Here is a 24507-nt window from a genome sequence, read left to right as displayed (position 1 = left end):
GGATGTCTACTGCAAAATCTGGGAAAATTGAGGCGGCTTTTGCCGCGGGAACTGGCTCTAAAAGACAAAAACAGGATCCCCCTACACCGGACAAAGCAACTGCGTCAAAATCGATGGCGTCGGCGGATCTGGTTTTGCTTGAACTAAAACAATTAAAAGAGATGTTACAGCTTAACATCGATGCAACTACAGCAATACGAGGTGAACTGCATACTGTAACCCAACAACTGAATACATTTCAGGTACGTCTGGATGACGTTGAGGCTCAGGCTTCTTCGCTGCTTCTTGCAACGGCAGCCATTCCTCGTATGGTGACCAATATAGAACAACTACAGCGCGATATTGAAGATCTTTCGAATCGTAATCGCCGGAACAATATTCGCTTACTTGGTATACCAGAAGGAGCCGAAGGTTCAGATACCGTTGCTTTTCTCTCTCAATTTATCCCGTCGTTTTTTAAGCTTAAATTCGATTTACCTTTTGAAATAGAGCGGGCACATCGGATCCCTGCTAGGCCGCTCCGGGACTCTCAATATCCGCGCCCTATTATTTTTAAGGTGCTGCGATATCAGCAAGTTCTCCTTATTCTTACAGCGGCGAAAAATCAGGCCCCATCGCAATATCAAGGTAATCAGCTTCTTCTGATCCCTGACTTTGCCAAAGCTACTGCAATGAAACGTAAACAATTTTTGGCTATGCGCCCGCAACTCCGATCCTTAGGAGCGCAATATGGACTTCTTTATCCGGTGCAGATGAGGGTCACTCTTCATAATCACACTCAGGTTTTCCATCAACCGCAGGCTTTGGAAGAATTTCTCCAATCTCAATCGGCTTCTGGAATGATTACTTGAAACTGTGTTCTCTGCTCCCAGTGAGCGGTGGTTCTAAATTTAACCTAATTTGATAATTGCTCAGATGGCATTGTTCTTTATATATCCATACTTCACTCTCAGTTAAGTTGTTAGAGTGGATTTCCCTCATGCTTGGAATGGTTCCCAGGCGCCGTTATTATTTTTCTTTATTTTATGTTCCTCTGCACATAGCGATTCGGCAACCCCTCTGTTAGCAGTGGCCTCTAGCTAATCAAGAGGCTCATTTCATGCTTACCAGCCTACGGGCGATTATGCCTCTATTATTATTCCTCAGCTTTTTCAATATTTTTCGATATTTCTTATTTTCTTTTTCTCATCTAAAAAGTGACAATGCTTTTGCCTTGGTTTTTTGTATCTTGATGAACATTTGGAGTATACTCAGCTACAGCAATGCCTATTTGTTACTGTGCCCATCCAGATTTTCTATGCGGTTCTCATGGCGTCAGTTATCACTCACATCACCGTGATTTCATTAAACGTCAATGGCTTTTCACACCAAATAAAGAGGAAAAAAATATTGACCTACTTACAATCTTTGCACGCAGATGTCGCCTTTCTTCAGGAGACGCACCTCTCGCCAGCGGAGTCTCTTAAACTCAAGCAACAATGGGTTGGTTCCGTTCTGTTTAGCCCAGCAGATAAAAAAAAAAGAGGAGTTGCTATTCTCCTTCACAAACGTTTGGAGGCCGAAGTTCTTTTTCAAGCGGCAGATGTTGATGGTAGATGGGTAGTGGCTCAAATTCGCATTGCCGGCCAAGTTTACAACTTCTTGAATCTTTATGCTCCGAACAAGGATGATCCTTCTTTTTTTCATTCTGCATTTGCCAACCTTTTAACATTGGATCAATATCCTACCATTGCTGGTGGAGATTTCAACCAACCTCTTGACCCTTTTCTTGACAAAAAGACCTCTCTACGAACTTCAATATCCAACTCCTGTAAAGCTCTACGACATATCATAGATTCCTACGGTCTCGTGGATCCATGGAGACTGCTCCATCCTACGATTAAGGATTACACGTTCTACTCATATCCCCACACGTCTTATTCCCGCATCGACTTCTTTATTCTCTCCAAATCCTTGGTTTCCACCATCAAGTCGGCATCTATCCTTCCTATACTGATTTCGGACCATGCAGCAGTTGAACTAACCATTCGTCTACTCTCGCCCATTCAACTGGATCGGAAATGGAGATTTAATTCTTCCTTGCTGGCTGACTCTACATTTCAGACAGTGATTCGTCCTAAAATCCTGGAGTTTTTTCAATTTAATTCTTCTTCGGATGTCTCCTCTTCCACGCTCTGGAACGCCTTTAAAGCCACCATACGTGGAGACATCATCAGCTACACCATCAGGACTAAGAAGGTTCAAGCAGCGGCTCTTTCTTCTCTGCAACGTGAAGTCGAAGCCCTGGAACAACAACATATTGCTTCACCCTCTTCCGCCTCTCTTACGGCCCTGTTAAAAGCAAGATACCAATATAATCAGCGTTTGAGTGCCCAGGTCCAAGTTGGTATTGATCGTTCTAAAGCAATGTACTACGCAGAAAATAAATGCGGTCATCTGCTTGCATCGTATCTTAAGAAAAGACAGGAAAAGAAACGTATAGCTTCAATCTTCTCTCCACAAAAACAATTACTGACAGCTGACACGGATATTCTTTCAGCTTTTCGTTCTTTTTATGAGTCGCTTTACCAATCGGAAGCAGCTGACGATCAAACGCCGCATCTGATAAACAATTCCTTGGATCATTGACTCATCCATCTCTTTCTGAGAGTCAAGCTGCTATGCTAGATGCTCCCATTACACTTCAGGAGATTGGTGCCGCGATTTCATCATTATCCCGTGGCAAAGCACCTGGTCCCGATGGCTACAATTCGGACTTTTACCATGCTTTTAAACCTGAGTTGCTACCTCATTTACATGACTATTATTTGTCTTTTGGTTCCCAGGCACTAGGGCCGTCCAGCTTTACTGAAGCTTGCATTATAGTTCTCCCTAAACCTGGGAGAGATCCTGCCCTTATCTCTAACTATAGACCTATCTCCTTACTAAACACAGATTATAAAATCTTTACTAAAGTACTGGCTACTAGATTATCACATGTACTCTGCACCCTTATTCATCCCGATCAATCGGGTTTCATCAAAAGTAGACTAATTGCTAATAATACTCTTCTTTTCTTGCACGCATTACATCACGCTTCATCTCTTTCGACTCCTACTGTGGCTATTTCTTTAGATGCCGAAAAGGCTTTTGACCGCGTAGAATGGTCTTTCCTCTTTACAACCCTTAAATGGTTTGGCGTTGGCAATACCTTCCTCTCCTGGATTCAATTTCTCTATACTTCCCCTTCGGCTTTTCTGTATATAAATAACCGTTCCTCCTCTGCCTTTCAACTTCATCGTGAAACAAGGCAAGGCTGTCCTAACTCCCCGCTTCTTTTTAACTTAGCCTTGGAGCCATTGCTATTGGCAATCCGCCAGTCGAAAGACATCACTGGTATAACCATAGGCACGGAGGATTTCAAACTCACTGCCTATGCGGATGATGTTCTACTCTTTCTTACTGATCCTGATGCTTCCCTTCCTTCTCTTTTCCGTCTTATCTCTACTTATTCTTTAGCATCTGGGTATAAGATAAACTGGCATAAAACTGAGTTGCTCCCCCTTAATTTACTGGGCTCCTTGGTGGATCTATCGGGACTTCCGATTCAGAAAGTTTCGCAAGGCCTTAAGTACTTGGGAATCCGCTTCCACGTGGATATTCCTACCACTACTGGTTATTGTGAATCCTCTATTCTTCAGATGTTACGAGAGACCACCCACAAATGGTCCCCACTACACCTCTCGTGGTGGGGACGCTTAGATACTATCAAAATGGTACTGGCTCCTACGATTACATATGTTCTGGCTATGATCCCAGTCCTTTTCTCCAAAGATTTTTATCATTATGTAGATAGGCTTTTGACAAGATTTCTTTGGCATAATAAAGCCCCCCGTATTGCTCTCCATAAGTTAAAAGGCCCCACTCAACAGGGAGGGGTTAATTTCCCAGATTTTTATCTATATCATTTGGCCTTTATTCTCCAACAAGGATATCATTACTTTCAGTTCGATCATCACTCACCTGATCACCCTAGGTGGTTATCGATAGAACGCCATCTGATATCCCCTGCTCCGATGGAATTTTGGCAAAGTGTCCCTCTTGGTAAGATCGCTAAATCTAACCCTATTGTGTCTGCGCTATATAGAGCATTCCAAGAGTTGGATTCTATCAGACCGGATACCACACCTTCTTGGCATGACTCGTCCTTTGCCCCAATATGGCACAATCCACAAATTAAAGTTGGTGGCGAAATGATTAGTTGGCCTACTTGGAAACAACATGGTATATGGTTTGTTTCCTCGTTATTTCATAATAACTCTTTAATTTCTTTTGAACAATTGCAAACTCAATATGGGCTCCCTAGGACTCAATTTTATGCCTGGTTGCAACTCCGAAGTACTCTTTCTGCTATGGCTAACTCCTCTTTGTCTCTTGCTGAGCCTCCTTATGCCTTCTCCTTTTTTCATACATATGGTATGCTTGGTCATCTCGCATCCCGACTTTATAAAACTTTTAAGCTCCACCGTTTTGTCAATACTGTTACTAGTCTTCAATCTTTATGGGCACAGGATTTTGGTTTAACTTCCAATTTAATTAAATGGCATTATCTATGGAAAATCTCAGCTCGCATATCGCTCTCTTCCAGTCTCACCCAAACTACTTTTTTTGTCCTCCATAGGGCGACGTGGACCCCTTGGAAGATGTATAGAGCTGGGCTCCTTTCTTCTTCCAATTGTTGGTCGTATCAATTGCCCAATGGTACTTTATCCCACGTCTTATATTACTGTCCACTAGTTAAAAAATTTTGGAATCAGATCTGGACTGTAATCTCTCTTATTTTAGGGATTTCCCAACCGCATTCTTACTCTATCATCATACTAAGGGGCGCGGACCCTTCTATTAGTCTTAGGCCAGCTAAACGTAAACTGTTAGATTTTTTGCTTTCAGTGGCCCTCCATAATATCTTGGCGAATTGGAAAAGGAGCGATTTGCTTTCTGAGCACTTATGGTGGAATTCTGTATGTATGTATAGTAAATATGAGAAAGCAATGGCTATCAAATTTCATAGGCTATCTTCCTGGTGCCAGGTATGGAAGCCACTTGACGATTACACTACTTCAGTATCACTGTGAATGGGTTGCTTATCTCATCATTAATGGTTTTTCTTTAGCTTTGCCCGCTAAGGTACTCTGATGATAGCGTAATATGTCTCACTTACTGATAATGTGGTTTCGCATACGAGATTGTCACTTTCTCTCTTTCTTTCTTTTCTCTCTTTCTTTTCTTCTCTTTCTTATTTTTCTTTCTCTTCTTTCTTTCTCTCTTTCTCTTCTGGTTTATGTGCCTCATTATATTCCAGATCTTTCTTTTTACACTTTCTTCTTTCCTTGTTTATAGCTATTTCAACTAAGACTCCTATTTACATGCATTGTCTTATTTTGACGGCAGTATTGCTCTGTCTGGCATATGTTTTTTTTTTTGTTTTTTTTTGTTTCGTACCAATGTGGTAATATTGTTTGATTTATTTCTGTTCTATTGATCTGTCGTTTTGTAAGGACTGCTCTGTATTCATTATATTTCCATGTTGACGATGTATGTGTTTTGGTGAAAACTTTAATAAACATCATTTAAACAAAAATGGAAAATGTCATAATGCCTCTGTATCGCTTCATAGTGAATACTTGAATACTGTGTACAGTACTGGTCACCGCATTTCAAAAAAGATATAGTTGCGATGGAGAAGGTACAGTGAAGGGTGACCAAAATGATAAAGGGAATGGAACAGCTCCCCTGTGAGGAAAGACTAAAGAGGTTAGGACTTTTCAGCTTGGAGAAGAGACGGCTGAGGGGGGATATGATAGAGGTGTTTAAAATCATGAGAGGTCTAGAACGGGTAAATGTGAATTGGTTATTTACTCTTTCGGATAATAGAAAGAACAGGGGGCACTCCATGAAGTTAGCATGTGGCACATTAAAAACTAATCGGAGAAAGTTCTTTTTCACTCCATGCACAATTAAACTCTGGAATTTGTTGCCAGAGGATATGGTTAGTGCAGTTAGTGTAGCTGGGTTTAAAAAAGTTTAAAATACGTTCTTGGAGGAGAAGTTCATTTCCTGCTTTTAATTAAGTTGACTTAGAAAATAGCCACTGCTATTACTAGCAACAGTAGCATGGAATAGACTTAGTTTTGGGGTACCTGCCAGGTTCTTATGGCCTGGATTGGCTTTAAGAACCTGTCCATAACCTGTCCAAGAACCTGGCCATAAAAACCTGTAAGAATGCCTTTTCTCATTTGCTGTTGTATTAAATAGAAAATATTTTAATTTTCCCAAGAGCACTTCTAATATTTATCACTTTTTTTTTTTAGTTTATTCTTTATTCAGATTTTTAACAAAGTTTTTACATTTGCAAAAATCAGGAAAATAACTTTAGTACATAGAAATGAAAAGAAAATTTCTCTACAATATTTACTGTACCTCAGTAATAAAGTCCCCAAATATGGGAGGATATACAAGGAATTTTAACCAAAGGTTAATCAAAGGAAAAGTATATTAAAAATATACATCTGAGACTATTACATTCTTTTCCTACAATATCTACCTCTGCTCTTTATCATTCAGAAACACCTCAAGATGAGTAGGATCTAGAAATATAAATTTATTTTTTTGAAGAACAACTAGGCATTTACATGGATATTTTAAATAAAAAGATGCACCAATAGCCAGGACCCTTGGTTTAAATACTAAAAATTGTTTCCGTCGTAACTGCGTGTTACGACCAACGTCCGGGAAAACTTGGACCTTTTGCCCACAAAAGGAAATATCTTTATTCCTAAAGAATTTTTGTAGTATTAAACCCTTGTCCTGTTCTCTACAAAAAGAAACTACTAATGTAGCTCTACAGGAAATATCATCTATGGATGCCTCTAAGAAGGAACTAATATTTATCACTTTACCTGATTGCATAAAATGTTCTTTATCTGATTTAAACATCTGATAATCTTCCCCACATAGTTTACCCCACAAACAGAGAAAACTAGACAAACTGCAAAATTAGTGTTACAGCTAAATAATTTCACATAAATTCCAATTCGTCTTTAGCCTATGTTGATTATTAATACTTTAACCTTGGGAATGTCTGAATTACAAGTATATCTGCAAGATTTATAATGTAAGTTGTAAGAATATGAGTGTCTTGTCAGTTTTTGAAATGTATACATATTTGTTATTTTGAGCAAAAATATTTGCACATTTTTTGTGTGTGCTTTGCTGCTCCATTATTAGGTTGACTTGTGGATTTTAGTTTTGGCCTGCTACAACTTGCTAAAGTTTTGCTTTGGTTGTATCACATGATGAGATTTTTACATCATTGTTTAGTCCATTTTCCTTGTTTTTGTTTCTTATTGTAGAGTTTGTGGTACCTTTCCTTTATCTCTATAACTAAGCCTTGTTTGTTGACTCACAATTTATTTCCTTCCAGAGCTACATTATTGCACAGGGGCATACAGAATCTCACCAGTTGATGTAAATAGCAGACCATCTTCCTGTCTTACAAACTTTCTTCTAAATGGTAATTTACATACTGCTTTTAAAAATATTTAATGTCTTATTTCTTAATGCTACAAAATAAATGAACCCTCTAAGTGTAAGAGTAAGTTTATCGACATAACTCCTCTCCCGCAAAACTTCAAGCCTTATTGGCATTGAGCTTTACATGTTCGTCTAATGTCTAAATTGGGGCTCTGCTGATTCCACATTTAGATTGTGTTTCCCTTGAAGAAGGAAGAAATTACATCTTCCGGAACAATACAGTGTCGGGCATTTCAATTTTAATGTGGTGGAACTAATTACAAACAGCATCCCTTATGCTTTTTGAAAACAACTTTATAGATAAGTGCTTTTGGAGTTATTCACAAGGGGAATATTAAATTGCACGTTGGTGTTTTTTAATTGTGCACTTTAAAATTTAGAATGACTGATAATTAATCCTCATGTACTTTATAAGGGCAGCACAATGAGCCCTAATGATATTTTTCATATAGTGCAATACGATGGTAGTTCTCTTTAATTAAAATTAATCGTGCCACACATCTTTACTTTGATCAAGTGAGATTGGTTGTTTCTGTTATTTCTTAATGCTACATTCTGCACCGGTTTAAAAAGCTTTTTAATGTTAGGCTATATTTGAGATCGAACAGTGTGAATTATTTATTGCTGCAAGAGTATCTAGAAAAATAAATTTGATCAAAAGATATTTGAATTGAAATTGAATACTCTCAGCAATTTAATAATTTGTCTAAATAACCAAAACAAATCATAAGCTATATAAACGTGATATATTTGTGTGGATGGGCAGACAGCCGCTTGGTTTTGCAATCCCTATATTCCCCAGAGAACTCCTATGCTTGTCCCATACTTTCTTGAATTTAGATACTGTCCTTGTCTTCACCATCTCTACTGGGAGACTGTTCCATGCATCCACCACCCTTTCAGTAAAGAAATACTTTCTTAAATTACTCCTCAGCCTAACCTTTTCTCCGAGCACAAGCAGGATGGTAGTCTTCACACATGGGTGACATTATCAGATGGAGCCCTGATGCAGAAAACTTATGTCAAAATTTCTAGAACTTTGACTAACCACACTGAGCATACCCAGTGTGCCCTATACCACGCTTCCATGCGGGGTCCCTCTCCAGTTCTCTTTTTCCGCGGAGCTGTAAGCCTCGCAGTGTGAGTAAGCTCACTTTGGTTGTTTTTGACTTTGTGTAAAACATTTCTTCTCGCATTTTTTTCTGTGCTATTCCGTCACTGGGTCCCACTTGGCGCCTTCCCGTAGCGCTCCTACTCCGGGTTTTTGGCGATTTGGGTAAATTTCCTTTCACGGTCAGTTCCCCACGGCGATGGTGCATCAGTGCCCACCAGCCATCGCTGATCCACCATCGTCGTTTTCGGTTTGTGCCCCTTTTGTTTCATCCAGCATTGCCACATCTGGTTTTCGGTGATGCTCCCAGTGCCCAAGGAGCATGTCCATCATTGATCCGCATAAGATAAGTGTCCTCTGCCTGGGGCATTACATGACATTCAGGGTTGCCGTTTATGCACCACATGATCCCAAAGGGACGTTGGCTTCTATTCGACAAAATGGAGCAGCACTTCGGGTCGAAGAAGTCCAAGCCATCAGCATAGAAGAACCAAGGAACAGCACTGTTGGAAACCGAGCCATCGACATCGGTGGGACTGTCTGTTCCGTCAATGCCATCAGTGGATAGGGACGCTGGAGTCCGACTACCGTCGATTTCCTCCAGGCCAAGGACGTCGGGTTCCTTGTCATTGGTCGCGACATCGGAGAAAGACCGGGCCAAGCATCGAGGAAACCCAAAGAAGTATCGGGACGGGTCCCCATCGATGCAAGCACCGAGCACAGGGATGCACCAGCTCATGCTGCAAAGCCCCTGAAGCAACTCCGCGGCGAGGAATGCCAATCCCCCATTGGTCCTGGGGGTCCGCGAAGGTCTCCACTGGTCCTGATGCCAGTCACCAATCTGCCTCGTGGATCTGAAGAGGATGTGGCCACTTCTCCTTCCTTCCAGTAACTGTTAGCATCGGCAATGTTTGAGGAAGAGCTGGAGCGCCGAATCCAGCTAGCGGTGGAGCAGGCGCTGCACAAGACAGCACTGGACCCAGTGCTGCCCATCCTCATACCACTTCTGGAGAAGCTCATCGGTGCATTACTGACCCAGCTGACATTGATTCCTGGGACAGCATCAGTGCCCAGTGGGGCACTACGGCCTCCCCCTACTGAGATGGTAGTCAACACCAGTTCCTCTGAGGAGGAAACTCCACCGAGACCAGCAGACACACCTAGGCCTGCCCCCCCCCTCCCCCGTGCAGTTTTACCCTGCATCTCTGGATGAAGGCCAAGCACCTAGGGACCTATCTCCTGTTGCTTACAATGAAGATGAGAAACTGACTCCTGAAGGGATGATGCTTTGGAATCCTTCTGCAAGGGCTCTAAGGGTCTCCCATCAGACCCTTCTCCTCCAGAGGAGCGAAAGTAGTCTCTGCCTGAGAACTTGACCTTCACAGGATTTGTGGGGGTGATGGCAAAGCCATCCCATTTCATTTGTTAATGGAGGAGGATGCCAGGCATAAAAGTTTGTGGAGCCTCCTAAGGAGATCGTGGCAGTCCCAGTGCACAGGATCCTTAAGGAGCTGCTGCTGAGGATATGGGAGCACCCCCTCTCAGTGCCTCCCATTAATAAGAAGGCAGATGGGGTCTACCTCGTCCAGAAGGCTGCTGGATTCGATAAGCGTCAGCTGCCCCACCAGTCGGTGGTGGTCAAATCCGCCCTCCAGAGGGCCAAGTGCTTTTGCACTCATTCCTTGATGCCCCTGGGGAAGGATCCTAGTGTAATGGATGCTCTTGGGAGGAAGGTGTTTCAAGGCGCCATTCTTACTACCCGCATTGCTGCCTACTAGCTCTACATAAAACAGTACTCGCGGGACATATGGAAGCAGGTGCAAGAGGTGGACAAATAGCTGCCTCAACAGCAGTGGACATCCTGATGTCACTGGTGCATAAGGGTCTGAAGTGCGGAAAACACGAGGTCTGAGCAACTTGTGATGTTTTCAAGACGGCATTGAGAGTCTCTGCAGCAGGAATTGGCACCTGCAGAATGGCATGGCTGCCGGCCTCGGATCTCTGACCACAGGTACAAGAACAACTCACTGACATGCCATGTACTGGGGAGCATTTCATCAGAGGTAGGATGAGAGATGCTGTGGCCCAACTTTGGGTCAACCATGAAACCCTCCAACAGCTCACTGCCAGCACTCTGGATCTATCCTCCTCTTCTAGGAGCCTGGCAAGACAGGCACCCAGGAAGTCTTTGTTTTGCCAAAGGAAGTACTCCACCTCCTCGTTCCCGTCCACACTATCAGGTTTCCCGTGGCCATCCTAGGCAGCAGAGGGCCCCCTAGCCCCAGCTGGCTTTTCAGTCAACTCCAGGAACAGGGTTTTGACTATCTCATAGGGAGCGTAGGCCAGTTGCCTATACCCGGGATGGTAGACCCTCCGGTTGGGGGAAGGCTGCAGTTCTTTGTGGACCAGTGGCCCAGTATAAACTCTGGCCATTGGGTTCTTTCCATCATCAGTCAAGTATACCAATTGAATCTATTGATTGTCCCACCAAATTGCCTTTTGTGTCCGTTTTGGGGACTGGTAGCACATCAGAAGGTACTACCAGTGGAGCCAGCAGGTATCAGCTTGGCACATGTTGAGGCTGTTGGGCCATGTCACTCCTTTGGCACCCTAATATATGTGAACAGTCCAATGGACCCTGAGGCTGCAGTGCCACCAGGCCACTCAGAATATCCAAGACTACATCCGAGTCACCCCGTCTCTCCAGGACTCATTGTCTTGGTGGCGGGTACTTTCAAATCTGGAGCAGGGGATCTCGTTTTGCAGTCTCCCTACCCAAATTGTCCTAACCACAAATGCATCCGACCTGGGGTGGGAAGTTCATGTAGATGGGCTCAGCACCTAGGGTCTCTGGTCCACTCAGGGATGCACTCGTCAAATCAACTTCTTGGAGCTTTGGGCAATCAGGTGTGCGCTATGGTCTTTCAGAGATTAGATGTCCAGCAAAGTTGTCCTGATCCAGTCTGACAATCAAGTAGCCATGTGGTATGTCAGCAAGCAGGCATGCATAGGATCGTACCTCCTGTGTCAGGAAGCGGGTATTCCGCTTCTAGGGGACCCAAAGTAGATCTGTTCACTTCCCCTTGCAATAGGAAGGTGCCTCGGTTCTACTTCCTGTACAGGTCAGATAGCAAATCAGCCTTGGACGCATTTGCCTTTCACTGGGGCTAGGGTCTTCTGTACACGTATCCTCTGATTCCCTTAGTGGCAAAGACTTTCTTGAAGCTTTGCAAGGACAGGAGGACTATGATCCTCATAGCCCCTCATTAGCCAAAACAGGTCTGATTTCCTCTCTTATGGGAGTTGTCCATCTGAAGGCTGATCAGTCTGAGAACTTCCTCAGATCTCATCATGCAAGATCAAGGCAGGCTGCGGCAACCCAACCTCCAGGCCCTGTTTCTCACAGCCTGGATGTTGAGAGATTAATCCTGCAGCCACTTGATCTTTCAGAGGATGTGTCTCGGGTGCCGGTGGTTTCTAGAAAGCCTCCCACTAGAAAGTCCTATGAACTGAAGTGGAGGAGGATTTCTATGCGGCATGAGCAGAAGGCCCTAGATCCATTCTCCTGCCCCACACAAAAACTGTTTGATTACCTTCTACACCTATCAGAGGCTGGCTTAAAGACCAACTCCATTAGAGTTCATCTCCGTGCAATTGGCACATATCGCCAAGGTGTAGATGGTGCACCCATCTCTGTACAGCCTATAGTTGTACGATTAATGCAAGACCTGCTTCAATTGTAGCCTCCCCTAAGGCCTCCTGCTATGTCTTGGGACCTCAAAGTGGTGTTAGTTCAGCTGATAAAAGTTCCTTTTGAGCCGCTGCACACCTGTGACCTGAACTACCTAGCACACACAAATCTAACTTCTATTATTTTTATAAGGTCCATATTCAATAAATCGGTGAGCAGCAAAGTTATCCAGGTAAAGCTACCTGGATAACTTTAGCCAAATGTTCAGCTGAAGAAGTCTCTTAATGAATATATTCTGATAAAGTTATCTGAGTAAATTTGTCACTCATTATCTTACTCTGGTATTTAGAAGAAAAAGAAAAATCTTGCAGGCCAGCAGTGGCCCAATCATTTTCCACCTCCAACCTCCCAAATAAAAAAAAAAAAATTCAGAGCCCTAACAGCCTAATCCCTCTTTCCCTGCTTTAAATCATGTCACACATCCCCCAAAGCCTTCCATTACGCCCACCGAGAAAGAGAAACTCTTACCTGCTTCTGGTGATGTAAAATTGTTGTGCTAGGAGGGGGAGGTAGAGAGCCTCCAGCCCTTCTTCCCTCTCAATCCTCCTTGTAAACCATGTCTTTAAACATGTTGGGCCAGAGCCCCCCCCCCCCCCCCCCCAATTTACCTCCTTCCTGCCAGAAGCCAAAATCATGCATGGCACCACCACCATCTCCCACCCCCCTAAAGTAAAAATCATTGGCAATCCCCCACTCCCAAGAAGTCCCACTTGAAAAGCCAAAGCCTAACCTCAAGGACACAAACTTCATCCTCTCTGCTAAATGCCTGTATTGTTCTAACAGCAACACTGTTAACATATGCTATAAGCGTTGTTGTCAGAACAACACTAGATGCTGGAGGTACTGTCCTTCCAGTATCTAGATTTGCTCTGTCAGCCTCACATTTTTAAGCAGGGGGAGGGAAAATCAGCTGATATTCTTTTTTTTTTTTTTTTTTTAAAACATATCAGCTATAAACTGAGTTAGGTTTAAAGCATACCTGGATAACTTTAAATCTGGTCCCCATCATGACCAGAATTACCCAGGTAACTTAGGCCTGGATTTTCTAACGTCACAGGCCTTTCAGAATCGCACGGTACCGGGAGGCGGGCCTGCGAAAGCCTGCAGAGATCGCACCACCGTGGTACTATCGCTGTCTGCTTTCGCAAACCAGTAGCGCCACCGTGAAAGGTGATGCTATTGGGCGTGTTACTGGCAGCGATAAGGTGTCCTACCTTTTCGCCGTCAGCGAAATCGTCGCGGAGTCCACCCCTACGTCACCCGGATTCCTCCCCAATTTAGCTATCGCACGCGAAAAGGGACTTTTCGCATGCGATCCCTTTAGAAAATGACCCCCTTAGCTAGATAGCATGGATATTCATTGCTACCCAACTAAGTTGAAACCCCACCCCTGGAATGTCCCCACACTGACTCTTTGTTTATCCAGGTAAGTTTTAGCCAGGTAAACATTTTAGCCAGGTACATTTTATCCAGTCAGCGGAGGGTGGGGGCAAATATGTAAAAGCCCAGATTTGGCTAAGTTCTGAACTTAACTGAACAAACCCTTTTAAATGGGTACTGTTTTTTTTATTAATTATGTATTTAAACCACTAAAAGAATTGATCTTAATTTATACAGGCCGTTCTGTTTTGTTGGAGCAACCACGCAAGTCTGGCTCTAAAGTCATTAGCCACATGCTTAGTAGTCATGGAGGAGAGATTTTCTTACATGTCTTAAGCACCTCCCGTTCCATCTTAGAAGATCCCCCGTCTATCAGTGAAGGCTGTGGAGGCAGAGTCACAGATTATAGAATTACAGTAAGATTTCCAATTCCTTAAGTTAATATTTCTGATTTAATTTAGCCTTTTTATTGCTTTTGTTGCTCTGTGATATTAAAGATATATGTTTAATAACATTAAAAATGTATAGTTTTATGATAGCAATTGAGTAATCAGTAATCATTTATTTTATTAAGTATTGACTCACCTGGCCAGTGAGGGCTGAAAAACAAGCAATATTAAAACAGCAGTACTATATAGATTTTTCAGACTATCAACTTACCTGGAACTATTGATGTTTTTTGTCATTATTCCTAGGTCTTATCTGATCATCTTTTATTGTAGGTATACCCCCTGTTTTTAATTGTTTTTATTTTTTATTATGGCCCTGAAATGTCATCTTCATCATTTTGCTTCCTGTTCAGTCTGGGAACGCAAAGGCATAAGCCTTCATTTTGCAACTAGCTGGGAGTTTTCCTTAATTTATAACCACCTCCCATGTAGCACAGCCATCAGTGGCTCCATGATCTTGTTTTTGAAGATCTTATTTCTTATGTCCATTGATTAGTTTATGCTATGTACTAATGTGGTACCTGTAATTGTTCTGTTAAGAATTAGCATAGCAGCTTCATGGTCACCTTAGATTTGTATTAATGGGAATGACTAACTCAAGGTTGCTCAAATGGTAGTAGGGGGCATGAATGATCCTAAAGGGAGGCACATTGGCTGGCTGATTTGAGAGAGGAAAAATATGACGGGAATGAAGAAAAGTGGATCTATATGCAGACAACAACCAACAAGGACTGAATTACATAGTCTAGGTAAACAAATAAGCATGGGTGTAGCTTGCTTATTGTGGCGGTTACTACCCCTAACTAATTAAGCTAGATATTTCACTTAGATACAGTTCCAACACTGCTCTCTACTTTAATGGTGGGGGTGGAAGGGAAATAGAACCAAAAGGTTACTAAGAGCCAAGAGAAACAGATAAGTATGAGAGAGAAAAAAAAAAGTGTGAAGCTTGCTGGGCAGACTGGATGGGCCGTTTGGTCTTCTTCTGCCGTCATTTCTATGTTTCTAATACTGTGCTGTCCACTCTGCCACTGCTTAATCGCACTTCTCTTTCAGTGGATCTCGGAGAAGAGCAACTTTGACTGTAGTGGGCCTGAAAAATAGGAGGAGCCACTGTGTTATTCCACAACCCATGAAGAACTGTCATTCTTAGGGCCCCAGCTCAGGAGGAGTTCTTGCTATCACCATGTCTCTACCCAGGCAGATAGATCGCAGCTGCTGCCCGCCCAGGGGAGAAGAAATGGTGAAGTTAGGGGGAGGGGAATAGGCAGAGACAGGAAGAGGTGAAAGGGAGAGAAAGAAGAGATGAGGGAGAATAAAGTCAAAAAAGTTTTAAAAATAAGTAAAACATGACAAAATAAAGAGGAGCAAACTAAGAAAAACTATAAAAGTAATAAAGAGAATAATAGGAGCAATTAGTGAAAATAATTAAAAAAAAAAAATATCCAAACCCTTGTTGGGCAGGGTGAAATGGAGTTTTTCCCCAGCTTCTAAATATTTTGGCTGGCATCTGAGGTTTGTTCGTTTGTTTGTTTTTAAATATTCCACCCCATACCATTTGTCTGTGATTTGTGGCCTGTCTTGGTGTGAAGTACATGTGTATTTGTCTGGTGTCTCTGGCTGTCTGATTGTGAGTGTGTGTGTGTGTCTCTCTCTCTCTCTTTCTCTCTCTGAGTATGGTGTGTCTACAAGTGATTGACTGGGTGTAGTTTGTCTATGCATCTCTGTGTAGGGGTTTCCTGTGTCTGTCAGTATCTGGTTGTGGGCAGACTGAATGGACTGTTTGGTCTTTTTCTGCCATAATTACTATGTTACCATTTTTCTCCAAGGACAAGCAGGATGGTAGTCCTCTCACATGGGTGACATCATCAGATGGAGCCCGCTACACGGAAAACTTATGTCAAAGTTTCTAGAACTTTGATTTGCCATACTGTACATGCACCAACCTGCTCTATACCACGCATCCACACAGGGTCCCTCTTCAGTCTCTCTTTTTCCACGGAGCTGCAGCATCACAGTTAGTGAGCTCTTTCGGCCTTTTTGGCCTATTTTGAAAAACTATTTGATTTTTTGCTTTTTTGTGATTTTTCACCTGCATTCGATGGTGGGTCGCTCTTGATCCTCCCTGTAGCACTCCTAGTCAGGGTTTTCATCATTTTTCAGTAAGTTTCCTTTCGCAGTCGATACCTCCGCGGTGGCAGTGTTTTGTTGCCCGCCAGCCTTTGACATCCACCGCCATCGATTTTTGATATTGCTTCCCATTAATTTTGCCCCATCTTGGCTCAGTGTCCATCAGTGTCCACACTGATGGACACTGAGCCATTGACATCAGCGGGGCCATCTGTTCCATCAGTGCTGTCGGCGGATAGGGGATCTAGAGACCGTCCAGGCCGAGGATGTCAGGTTCCTCGTCATTGTCCTCAGCACCGGGTTAGGACTATGCTGAGCATCAAGGGAAGTTGAAGAAGCATTGGCATCGGTCCCATCAATGCATGGTGCAGGGCACAGGGATGCGCCAGCTCATGTTGTAATGCCCCCGAAGCAAACCTACGGCAAGGAGCACTGGTCCCGCATTGGTGCCGGGGATCCACAACGGTCTCCACTGGTTCAGAAGCTAGTCACCGATCCACCTCTCGGGTCCTAAGAGGATCTGACCACACCTCATTTCTCCCAGTCAGTTTTGGCATTGGCAATATTCAAGGAAGAGCTTGAGCAGGAAGTCCAACTAACAGGCAAGTGGCTGTTGAGGGACATCTGTCCTGTGGCACCGACGGAACCAGTTCTGTCCATTTGGGATCCGCTATTGAAAAAGCTCAGTGCGTTCATCTGTGCGTACTGAATCAGCTGGCGTTGCTTCATGGGCCGGTGTTGTTGCCCATAGGGGCCCTGCAGCTTTCCCCTCCAATAAGGTGGTCTTTGGTTCCTCGGAGAAGGAAGCTCCATCCAGGCTGACTGAGATACTGAGGCCTACAGCCCCCCCCCCTCCCCCGGTCCAGCTCCACCAGTGCCTGAACCTCTGGACAAAGGCTGAGTGTGTAAGGCCCCATTCCCTGTCGCTTTCAGTGAGGATTAGGGTCCCTATGACCCCTGGAGGAATGTCACCACGGAGTCTTCCTCTGAGGGTCTCCCCTCAGACCCTTCTCCCCCAGAAGAGTGAAGGAAGTCTACTCCTGAGGACTTCACTTTCACAGTTTTTGTGAAGATGATGGTGGAGGCCATTCAATTTTAATTACTGATGGAGGAGGATGCAAGCACAAAATGCTTAAAATCCTCCAGTTCGTTGAGTCTGCTAAGGAGATTGTGGAGGTCTCAGTGGAATATATCCTTAAGGAACTACTGCTGAGGATATGGGAACACCTCTTTACAGTGCCTTCTGTGAACATATGAAGGCTGAAGGGATTTACCTTGTCCAGAAGGCTCCTGGATTTGATAAACAGCTGCCCCACTAGTCAGTGATGGCTGAATCCTCTCTCAAGAGAGCCAAGCATTCTCGGACCCATTCCTTGGCGCCCCTGGGGGAAGGCTTATAGTGCGATGGATGCTCTTGGGAGGAAAGTGTTCCAGGGAGCCATGCTCATTGCCCAAATACCTTCCTATCAGCTCTACATGAGCCAGTACTCAAGGGACATCTGGAAGCAGGTGCATGAGATGGCCATTCAGCTGCCTCAGCAACAGCAGGACACCCTCATATCACTGGTGCATAAGGGCCTGGAGTTCACAAAACACAAGGTCCGAGCGATCTACAATCTTTTTGAGATGGCATTGAGGGTCTCTGCAGTGGGAATCTGTGCCAATAAAATGGTATGGCTGCAGGCCTCTAATCTCAGACTGCAGGTACAGAATGACTTGCTGACGTGCCCTACATTGAGGAGAATCTCTTCGGAGATAGAGTGAGGGACACAGTGGCCGAGCTCCAGGACCAGCATGAAACCCTCCAACAACCCTCTGCCAGCACTCTAGACCCATCATTCTCGGCTAGCAGGTCTGCAATATCAGGAAGTCTCACCAAAGCAAATACTATCCTCCGCCCTTTCGTGTGCCCATCAACAGCATCAGGGCTCCCGCGGCCATCCTAGGCAGCTAGAGCCCCCAAGCCCCAGCTGGGGTCTCAGTCAACTCCAGGGTCGGGGTTTTGACTGAGTTGTAAGGAGCATAGTTCAGTTGCCTGTACCTGGGACGATGGATCCGCCAGTCGGGGGCAGGCTGTTGTTCCTTGCAAACCAGTTGTTGCGTCCATCGGTGCTAGACGGCTTCGCCCCGTTTACCTCACCTTATTCACTGCTTCTCCTGCTTACCTAGGAAAGATGGCTACCGCAGCATCTATAAGCCAACCTCTCCAGCGTCCCCGGAACAGCTATGGTGCAGCCTCCCGCCATTGCTCCTCCCAGGTATATACTAGGGTGCGCGTACGCGCGCAACCCACATCTTTATACCACCCTTGGCACGAACCTCGAGGGTGTTCCCTCATGCTGTCGTCACGCCATCCGGGTATATTACCTTCACTAGTTTGCTAGCTCATTGAGTTAGCAAGGACTCAAATTCATTCTTGTCTACGCTACTCTGCCGCTTCCATGCTGCCGCTGGAAGCTCTCTCTCTCTGCCCTTCGGGGTAACTGCTATCCTGGGTACCTGCTCCTGGGGGCCCTCTGCTTTATTTCAGGTGCCTTACAGGGAACAGGTACTTGCTCCTCGAGGGCCTGCTCTCCCTGCCTCAGTGCCTGTACCTTCTTCAGCATACCTGGTGGAATCGCATACCAACAGCAAACACCTAGTGAGTACTCTAACTCTGTCTATCTCATCCGCAGTATCTCCTAGCTGGGAAACCTGCTGCGGAACCTCCTTTCATCATCAAGGAGAGAAGGGCTCTCTCTGCCGAGGTCCCTGAGACTGCAACTTCCAGACTGCCTCACTACTGCCACCTCTGGTGGCTCTCTTCAAGCTGTTTAATAAAGAACTAACTGTGTTTTGTGCATTACGAGTCTAGCCCAGTGCTGTGGCTCCTCACGGGGCTCCTCCCTGTGGGCGTGGTTATCTCCCACAGCACCCAAGGATCCACCAAAACACACTTAACCATATCAGATTGCTAACTCCATGGATCTGGCTCCGCTCACTGCGTTACAGGCCATTCCAGGCCTGGCCCAGTGGATCTCCGAACAGCTGATTGCACTGGAGGGACTGACTGCTGCATTCAACCTACTGCACATGCAGATGAACTCTCCTTCCACCACAGGTAAAGAAGATAAACCGTCTGAGGTGATGGTAAAGACTACTGTGCCTCTATCAGCTCCTACCTGTTTCTCGGGAGAAGTTTGGAGATGCAGAGTCTTCATTAACCAGTGCTGCATGCACTTTTCATTGCAACCTGGCCACTTTCCAACAGCATATGCCAAGACCACCTATATTCTGTCGTATCTAGACAGATGAGCATTGTCTTGGGCCTCTTCGCTGTGGGAGCGCAAGGATTCGATTCTTCATGACCTTGAAGGATTTCTCGAACTGTTTAAGTCAGTTTTCGATGACCCTGCCCGGCATACCATTGGTTCACCTGAAGCAAGGTAATAAACCACTAGCTGACTTCGCTTTTGAATTCAAGACACTGGCATCTGAATTATCCTGGGACCCGAGATGCTTGAAGACCCTCTTCTTTGAAGGACTGAACTCTCGTCTGAACGACGAGCTTGCCGCTCGTGAGATGCCTGAAACCTTGACTGAACTAGTGAAATTGACAACAAGGATTGATCGATGACTTCGTGACAAGGTTCAAGAGACCAAGAGACCAAGACTCCCTGAAAACCCTTTCAGGGTGAAGTTCGAGTTAAGTCCACATCCAGGTCTGTTCCTTCGGTCCCAGCAACTGGCGAGGAAGAACCTATGCAATTAGGCCGCAGCCATCTGACATCAAAAGAGAGAAGAATGCGGAAGAAATTGGGGCTGTGTATGTCCAGCTTGTCCACGGTACATACACAGCCCCTAAACTTGCCCTATATGTCCAGGAAACTGGTAGACCTAAGTCTAGGTCTTGCCACTCCTTCTCCTCTGCTCTCTTTTCCTGTATCCTTGATCTGCGGACTCTTAGAGTACCAGACTCTTGCCCTAGTGGACTCTGGGACAGGAGACAATTTCATTCTACAACAATTAGTGGAGCATCAACTGATCCCCTCTTCCACTATGAAATCTCCACTACTTCTGTCGTCCATTCATGGAGAGCCCTTACCAGGTGAAGTAACTCTACTCACTGAACCAGTATGTCTACGGACCGGTGCCCTCCATTCTGAGACCATCTCCTTCTTTGTTTTAGAGAAGGCCCTGCACCCTATAGTACTGGGATTACCATGGCTGCAGCAGCAAATGCCTCAATTCAGTTGGGCTACACTGGAACTGTCAAGATGGGGTCCAGACTGCCATGATAAATGCCTGATGGAGGTAGCTCCGTTAACCTGCATGCCTTCTGTTTCGGCCAGGAGGTGGACCCTTAGTCTGAGGTAGGGTTAGCGCTACCGAGGAGAGAATCAACCCTCTTAGGTCCCTACCATCGGAAGGCAAGTCTAGGTAGAACAGCAGTTGAACCGATACTTCGCCACTGGAAGCTCGCGGTCCCCCCAGGAGGAGCCTGTTGGGACCCGGGCCGCTTGGACTTAGGTGATTCGTAGAAGACTGAAGATAGGTCTGGAAGCAGGCATATCCTGCAGGTCATAAAATCCAGACAGCTGGCGCCTCCAGCGGGTCGTAGTCAGTCCAGAAGTGAGACTGAAGAATAGTCGGAATCCAGTCCAATGGTCAAAGTCAGGAGAAGGGTTGGAAGCCGGTCCAGGGGTGAATCCAGGAGAATGGTCGGAAGCCGGTCCAACGGTGAATCCAGGAGAATGGTCGGAAGCTGGTCGAAAGTCAAGCCAGAAGAATGTTTGGAAGCCAGTCCAAGAGTCAAACCCAAAGAATCCATCCAATGAGAGAGGAGAAGCTGAAGCAAGAATCCGAAGAACAGGAACGAGGTAGTCCAACAGCGGGGACCAGGATCAGGAACTCAAGAACCAAACGGACCAAAAACCATGATACCAAGGCAAGGTCTGAGGAGCAGACCTTGTCTTATATACCAGAAGTAAGGGAGGAGTCCCCAGGAGGAGCCATGACAACTTCCTGTCATGGCCCTTTTAAATTAAGCCTTCAGCTGCGTGTGCAGCTCTAAGTTAACCTGAAGGGGGAGGAGTCAGCCCGGCTGGGCCTCAGCAGCGGCCATGGCTGCAAAGAGAGCGACGAGGAAGGCTTCCTGCGCCTGCAGGAGCCTCGGAAGCGGCCAGACGCTGCGGGTAAGTGTTCTGCCGCGGTTGTGGACTGCCGTGGCCGGCAGCCATGACAGCCGGTCTCGGACCGCCGCAGCCGACGGCCAAAACACCTACCACCCCAGTAAGGCTGGGGTTGCCGCCTCGATAACGCATCTTTCCAAGATGTCTTTTCAAAAGAAGCTGCAGATGTACTATCGCCTCACAGACCTTATGACTGCGCTATTAATCTGAAGCCTAATACGGAGCCACCCAAGAGTAGGGTGTACCTCCTGTCCGTGGCAGAGAATAAAGCCATGTCCGAATATATTCAGGTAAACCTCCAAAAAGGCTTCAAAAGACCATCCAAGTCCTCTGCTGGCGCAGGCTTTTTCTTTGTGGGAAAAAAGGACAGAACATTACGTCCATGTATAGAACACAGGGGCCTCAACGAAATAATAAAGGATCATTATCCCCTACCTCTGATTTCAGACCTATTCAACAGACTACAAGGAGCTAAAATCATCTCCAAGCTGGATCTGAAAGGAGCCTACAACTTACTTCGCATTCGAGCTGGCGATGAGTGGAAGACGGCCTTCAACACTCGGGACGGTCACTTTGAATATCTAGTGATGCCCTTCGACCTGTGCAACGCCCCAGCTGTCTTTCAAAATTTAATGAACGACATTTCCCGGGTTTCCTCTTATCAGTGTGTTGTTATTTACTTGGATGACATCTTGATCTTCTCTCAAGACATGACCACTCATCTGGAGGATGTTAAGAGAGTACTGCAGAGGCTCCGTGAGAACCATCTCTATGCCAAGCTAACCAAATGTGAATTTCACAAGGAGTCAGTGCCTTTCTTAGGCTACATCGTTTCTAATCAAGGCTTTCAGATGGATCCACAGAAGCTGGAGAGTATTAAGAGATGGGAACTACAGGAACAGCAGGAACCGCAGGGCCTGAATGAGCAGCCGTTTGCATCTGTACAAAAGCATGAATTCCCTTAAAGAGATCCACCCAGGAAATGGAAGCAGCCTCTAATCGCCGGGGTACAAGGTCCCCCGGGATGCCTGATTGGTCGAGGCTGCCCCCTAACTCCGGGGTAGCCCCTGGGGAACTGTCCACAAATCGTGGTTGAGACTGGTCCTGGCCCGAGGGTCGCACGGCCCCCTCACATTGGGCACACAAAGAATCTGGCTCATCCCTGCGCGTAGCCCTAAGGTGGCATGCAGAGCAGAGGCCAAGGGCTGCAATGCCTAAAGCAGGCGGCGCCGTCACTGAAGACTCTGCAGTGTTCTGATCCATCGAACAATAGGCGCTAAACAATAATATGCGGCAGCAATAGGCGCTTAATACCACACACAATAATAATATGCGGCAGCAATAGGCGCTTAATACCACAGGCGCACAATAATAATATGCGGCAGCAATAGGCGCTTAATACAACAGGTGCTCAATAATAATATGCGGCAGCAATAGGCGCTTAATACAACAGGCGCTCAATAATAATATGCGGCAGCAATAGGCGCTTAATACAACAGGCGCTCAATAATCATATGCGGCAGCAATAGGCGCTGAACACAACAGGTGCTCAATAACAATATGCGGCAGCAATAGGCGCTGAATACAACAGGCGCTCAATAATTTGCGGCAGCAATAGACGCTTCATACAACTGGCGCTTAATAACAATATGCGGCAGCAATAGGCGCTTAATACAGCAGGCGCTCAACGTGTGTACCGCAATAGGCGGCCAAGACACCAGCGCAATGGTAGGCAATAAGCATACAGCAATATGCAGTGTAGCAATATCCACTCAATGGCCTCCAATAGGTATTCAATAATAAGCGGTCCGCAATATGCGCTCAATGTGCATGCAATAAACTTTCAGTAAGAAGCAGTCAGCAATATGCTCTCAATGTGCATGCAAGAAGCTTTCAGTAAGAAGCAGTCAGCAATATGCTCTCAATGTGCATTCAATAAGCGGTCAGTAAGAAGCAGTCAGCAATATGCTCTCAATGTGCATTCAATAAGCATTCAGCAATAAGCGGTCAGCAATATGCTCTCAATGTGCATTCAATAAGCTTTCAGTAAGAAGCAGTCAGCAATATGCGCTCAATGTGCATTCAATAAGCTTTCAGCAATAGGCGGCCAGCAATATGCACTCAACAATACACGGAAACCAAGCCAAGGAGGAGGGAAGCCGCGCCTATTACGGGCGCGGAGTACCTGAGCAAGGCCCCACAATGGCGTCCTCCACGGCGTGCCACGCCGCCGATCCTCTGTGCTTCAGAGACCCGTAGGAAGAGAGGTACAACTTACCAGCTTCGGCGCTTCTCGGCTGGAACACAAGCAGTCTCCGGCTGCGGGGGAAGGGATCACCTCACCACCGCAATTGAGGATATGCACCCGCTACCTCGTCCACGCCGGGACCGAGGGCCTCGTATGCTACACCCGAACGTCGTCCGGGGGCTATGTCACTGCCGCGCTTCGACAGGACCGAGGACTTTCACCGCCGGGGGAGCACGGTAATCACCCCGGGAGCTCGCTATGGTAGGAACCCTTGGGTATCTACCGCAGGAGCGCGGGGCTCTAAGTCGAATAGACAGGAAAAACAAAGTAGAATCTAGAATGATAAGAAAAGAGAAAAATTAAAGTAGTCTTGGAAAGCACGCTCAACTAGCGTGCAGGCACTCCAAACTGCTTTGGAGACGGAAATTACTGAATAGCTACGCTTCCTGTGGGGATATATACGCCCCCATGCTGACGTCAGATCCGTCTCCAACTGCTAGCATGCGGATACTATCCCATTTGTTCTGAGTCCATCTGGCTACACGCCAGGAAATGATTAAATGATTATGTGGTGGATGGTGGTTCTCATGATTAAACAATAAAATGGAGCAAGACACCAATGTCGGGTGTTCTTGAAGTTTTATGAAGCATCACTATACACCTATCAAATATTTTTTAACATTAAATAGTGAGTT

General features: G+C 45.5%; 1 protein-coding gene across 2 annotated transcripts in view; it reads left to right on the top strand.

The window, feature by feature from the left end:
• Window positions 1-24507, top strand: part of INTS13 (integrator complex subunit 13) — a 560030-nt gene that overhangs the window by 366994 nt on the left and 168529 nt on the right. For both annotated transcript variants that reach the window (XM_029600167.1, XM_029600168.1), the window contains exons 11-12: window positions 7463-7552; window positions 14052-14230. In XM_029600167.1, coding sequence (XP_029456027.1) covers window positions 7463-7552; window positions 14052-14230 — 269 coding nt within the window. The remainder of the gene's footprint in view (window positions 1-7462; window positions 7553-14051; window positions 14231-24507) is intronic.

Source organism: Rhinatrema bivittatum, chromosome 4 (genome assembly GCF_901001135.1).
Source record: "Rhinatrema bivittatum chromosome 4, aRhiBiv1.1, whole genome shotgun sequence".
In the NCBI taxonomy this organism is placed as follows: domain Eukaryota; kingdom Metazoa; phylum Chordata; class Amphibia; order Gymnophiona; family Rhinatrematidae; genus Rhinatrema; species Rhinatrema bivittatum.
Note: the sequence above shows the minus strand (reverse complement) of the source record. Positions and strands in the feature narration are given on the sequence as shown.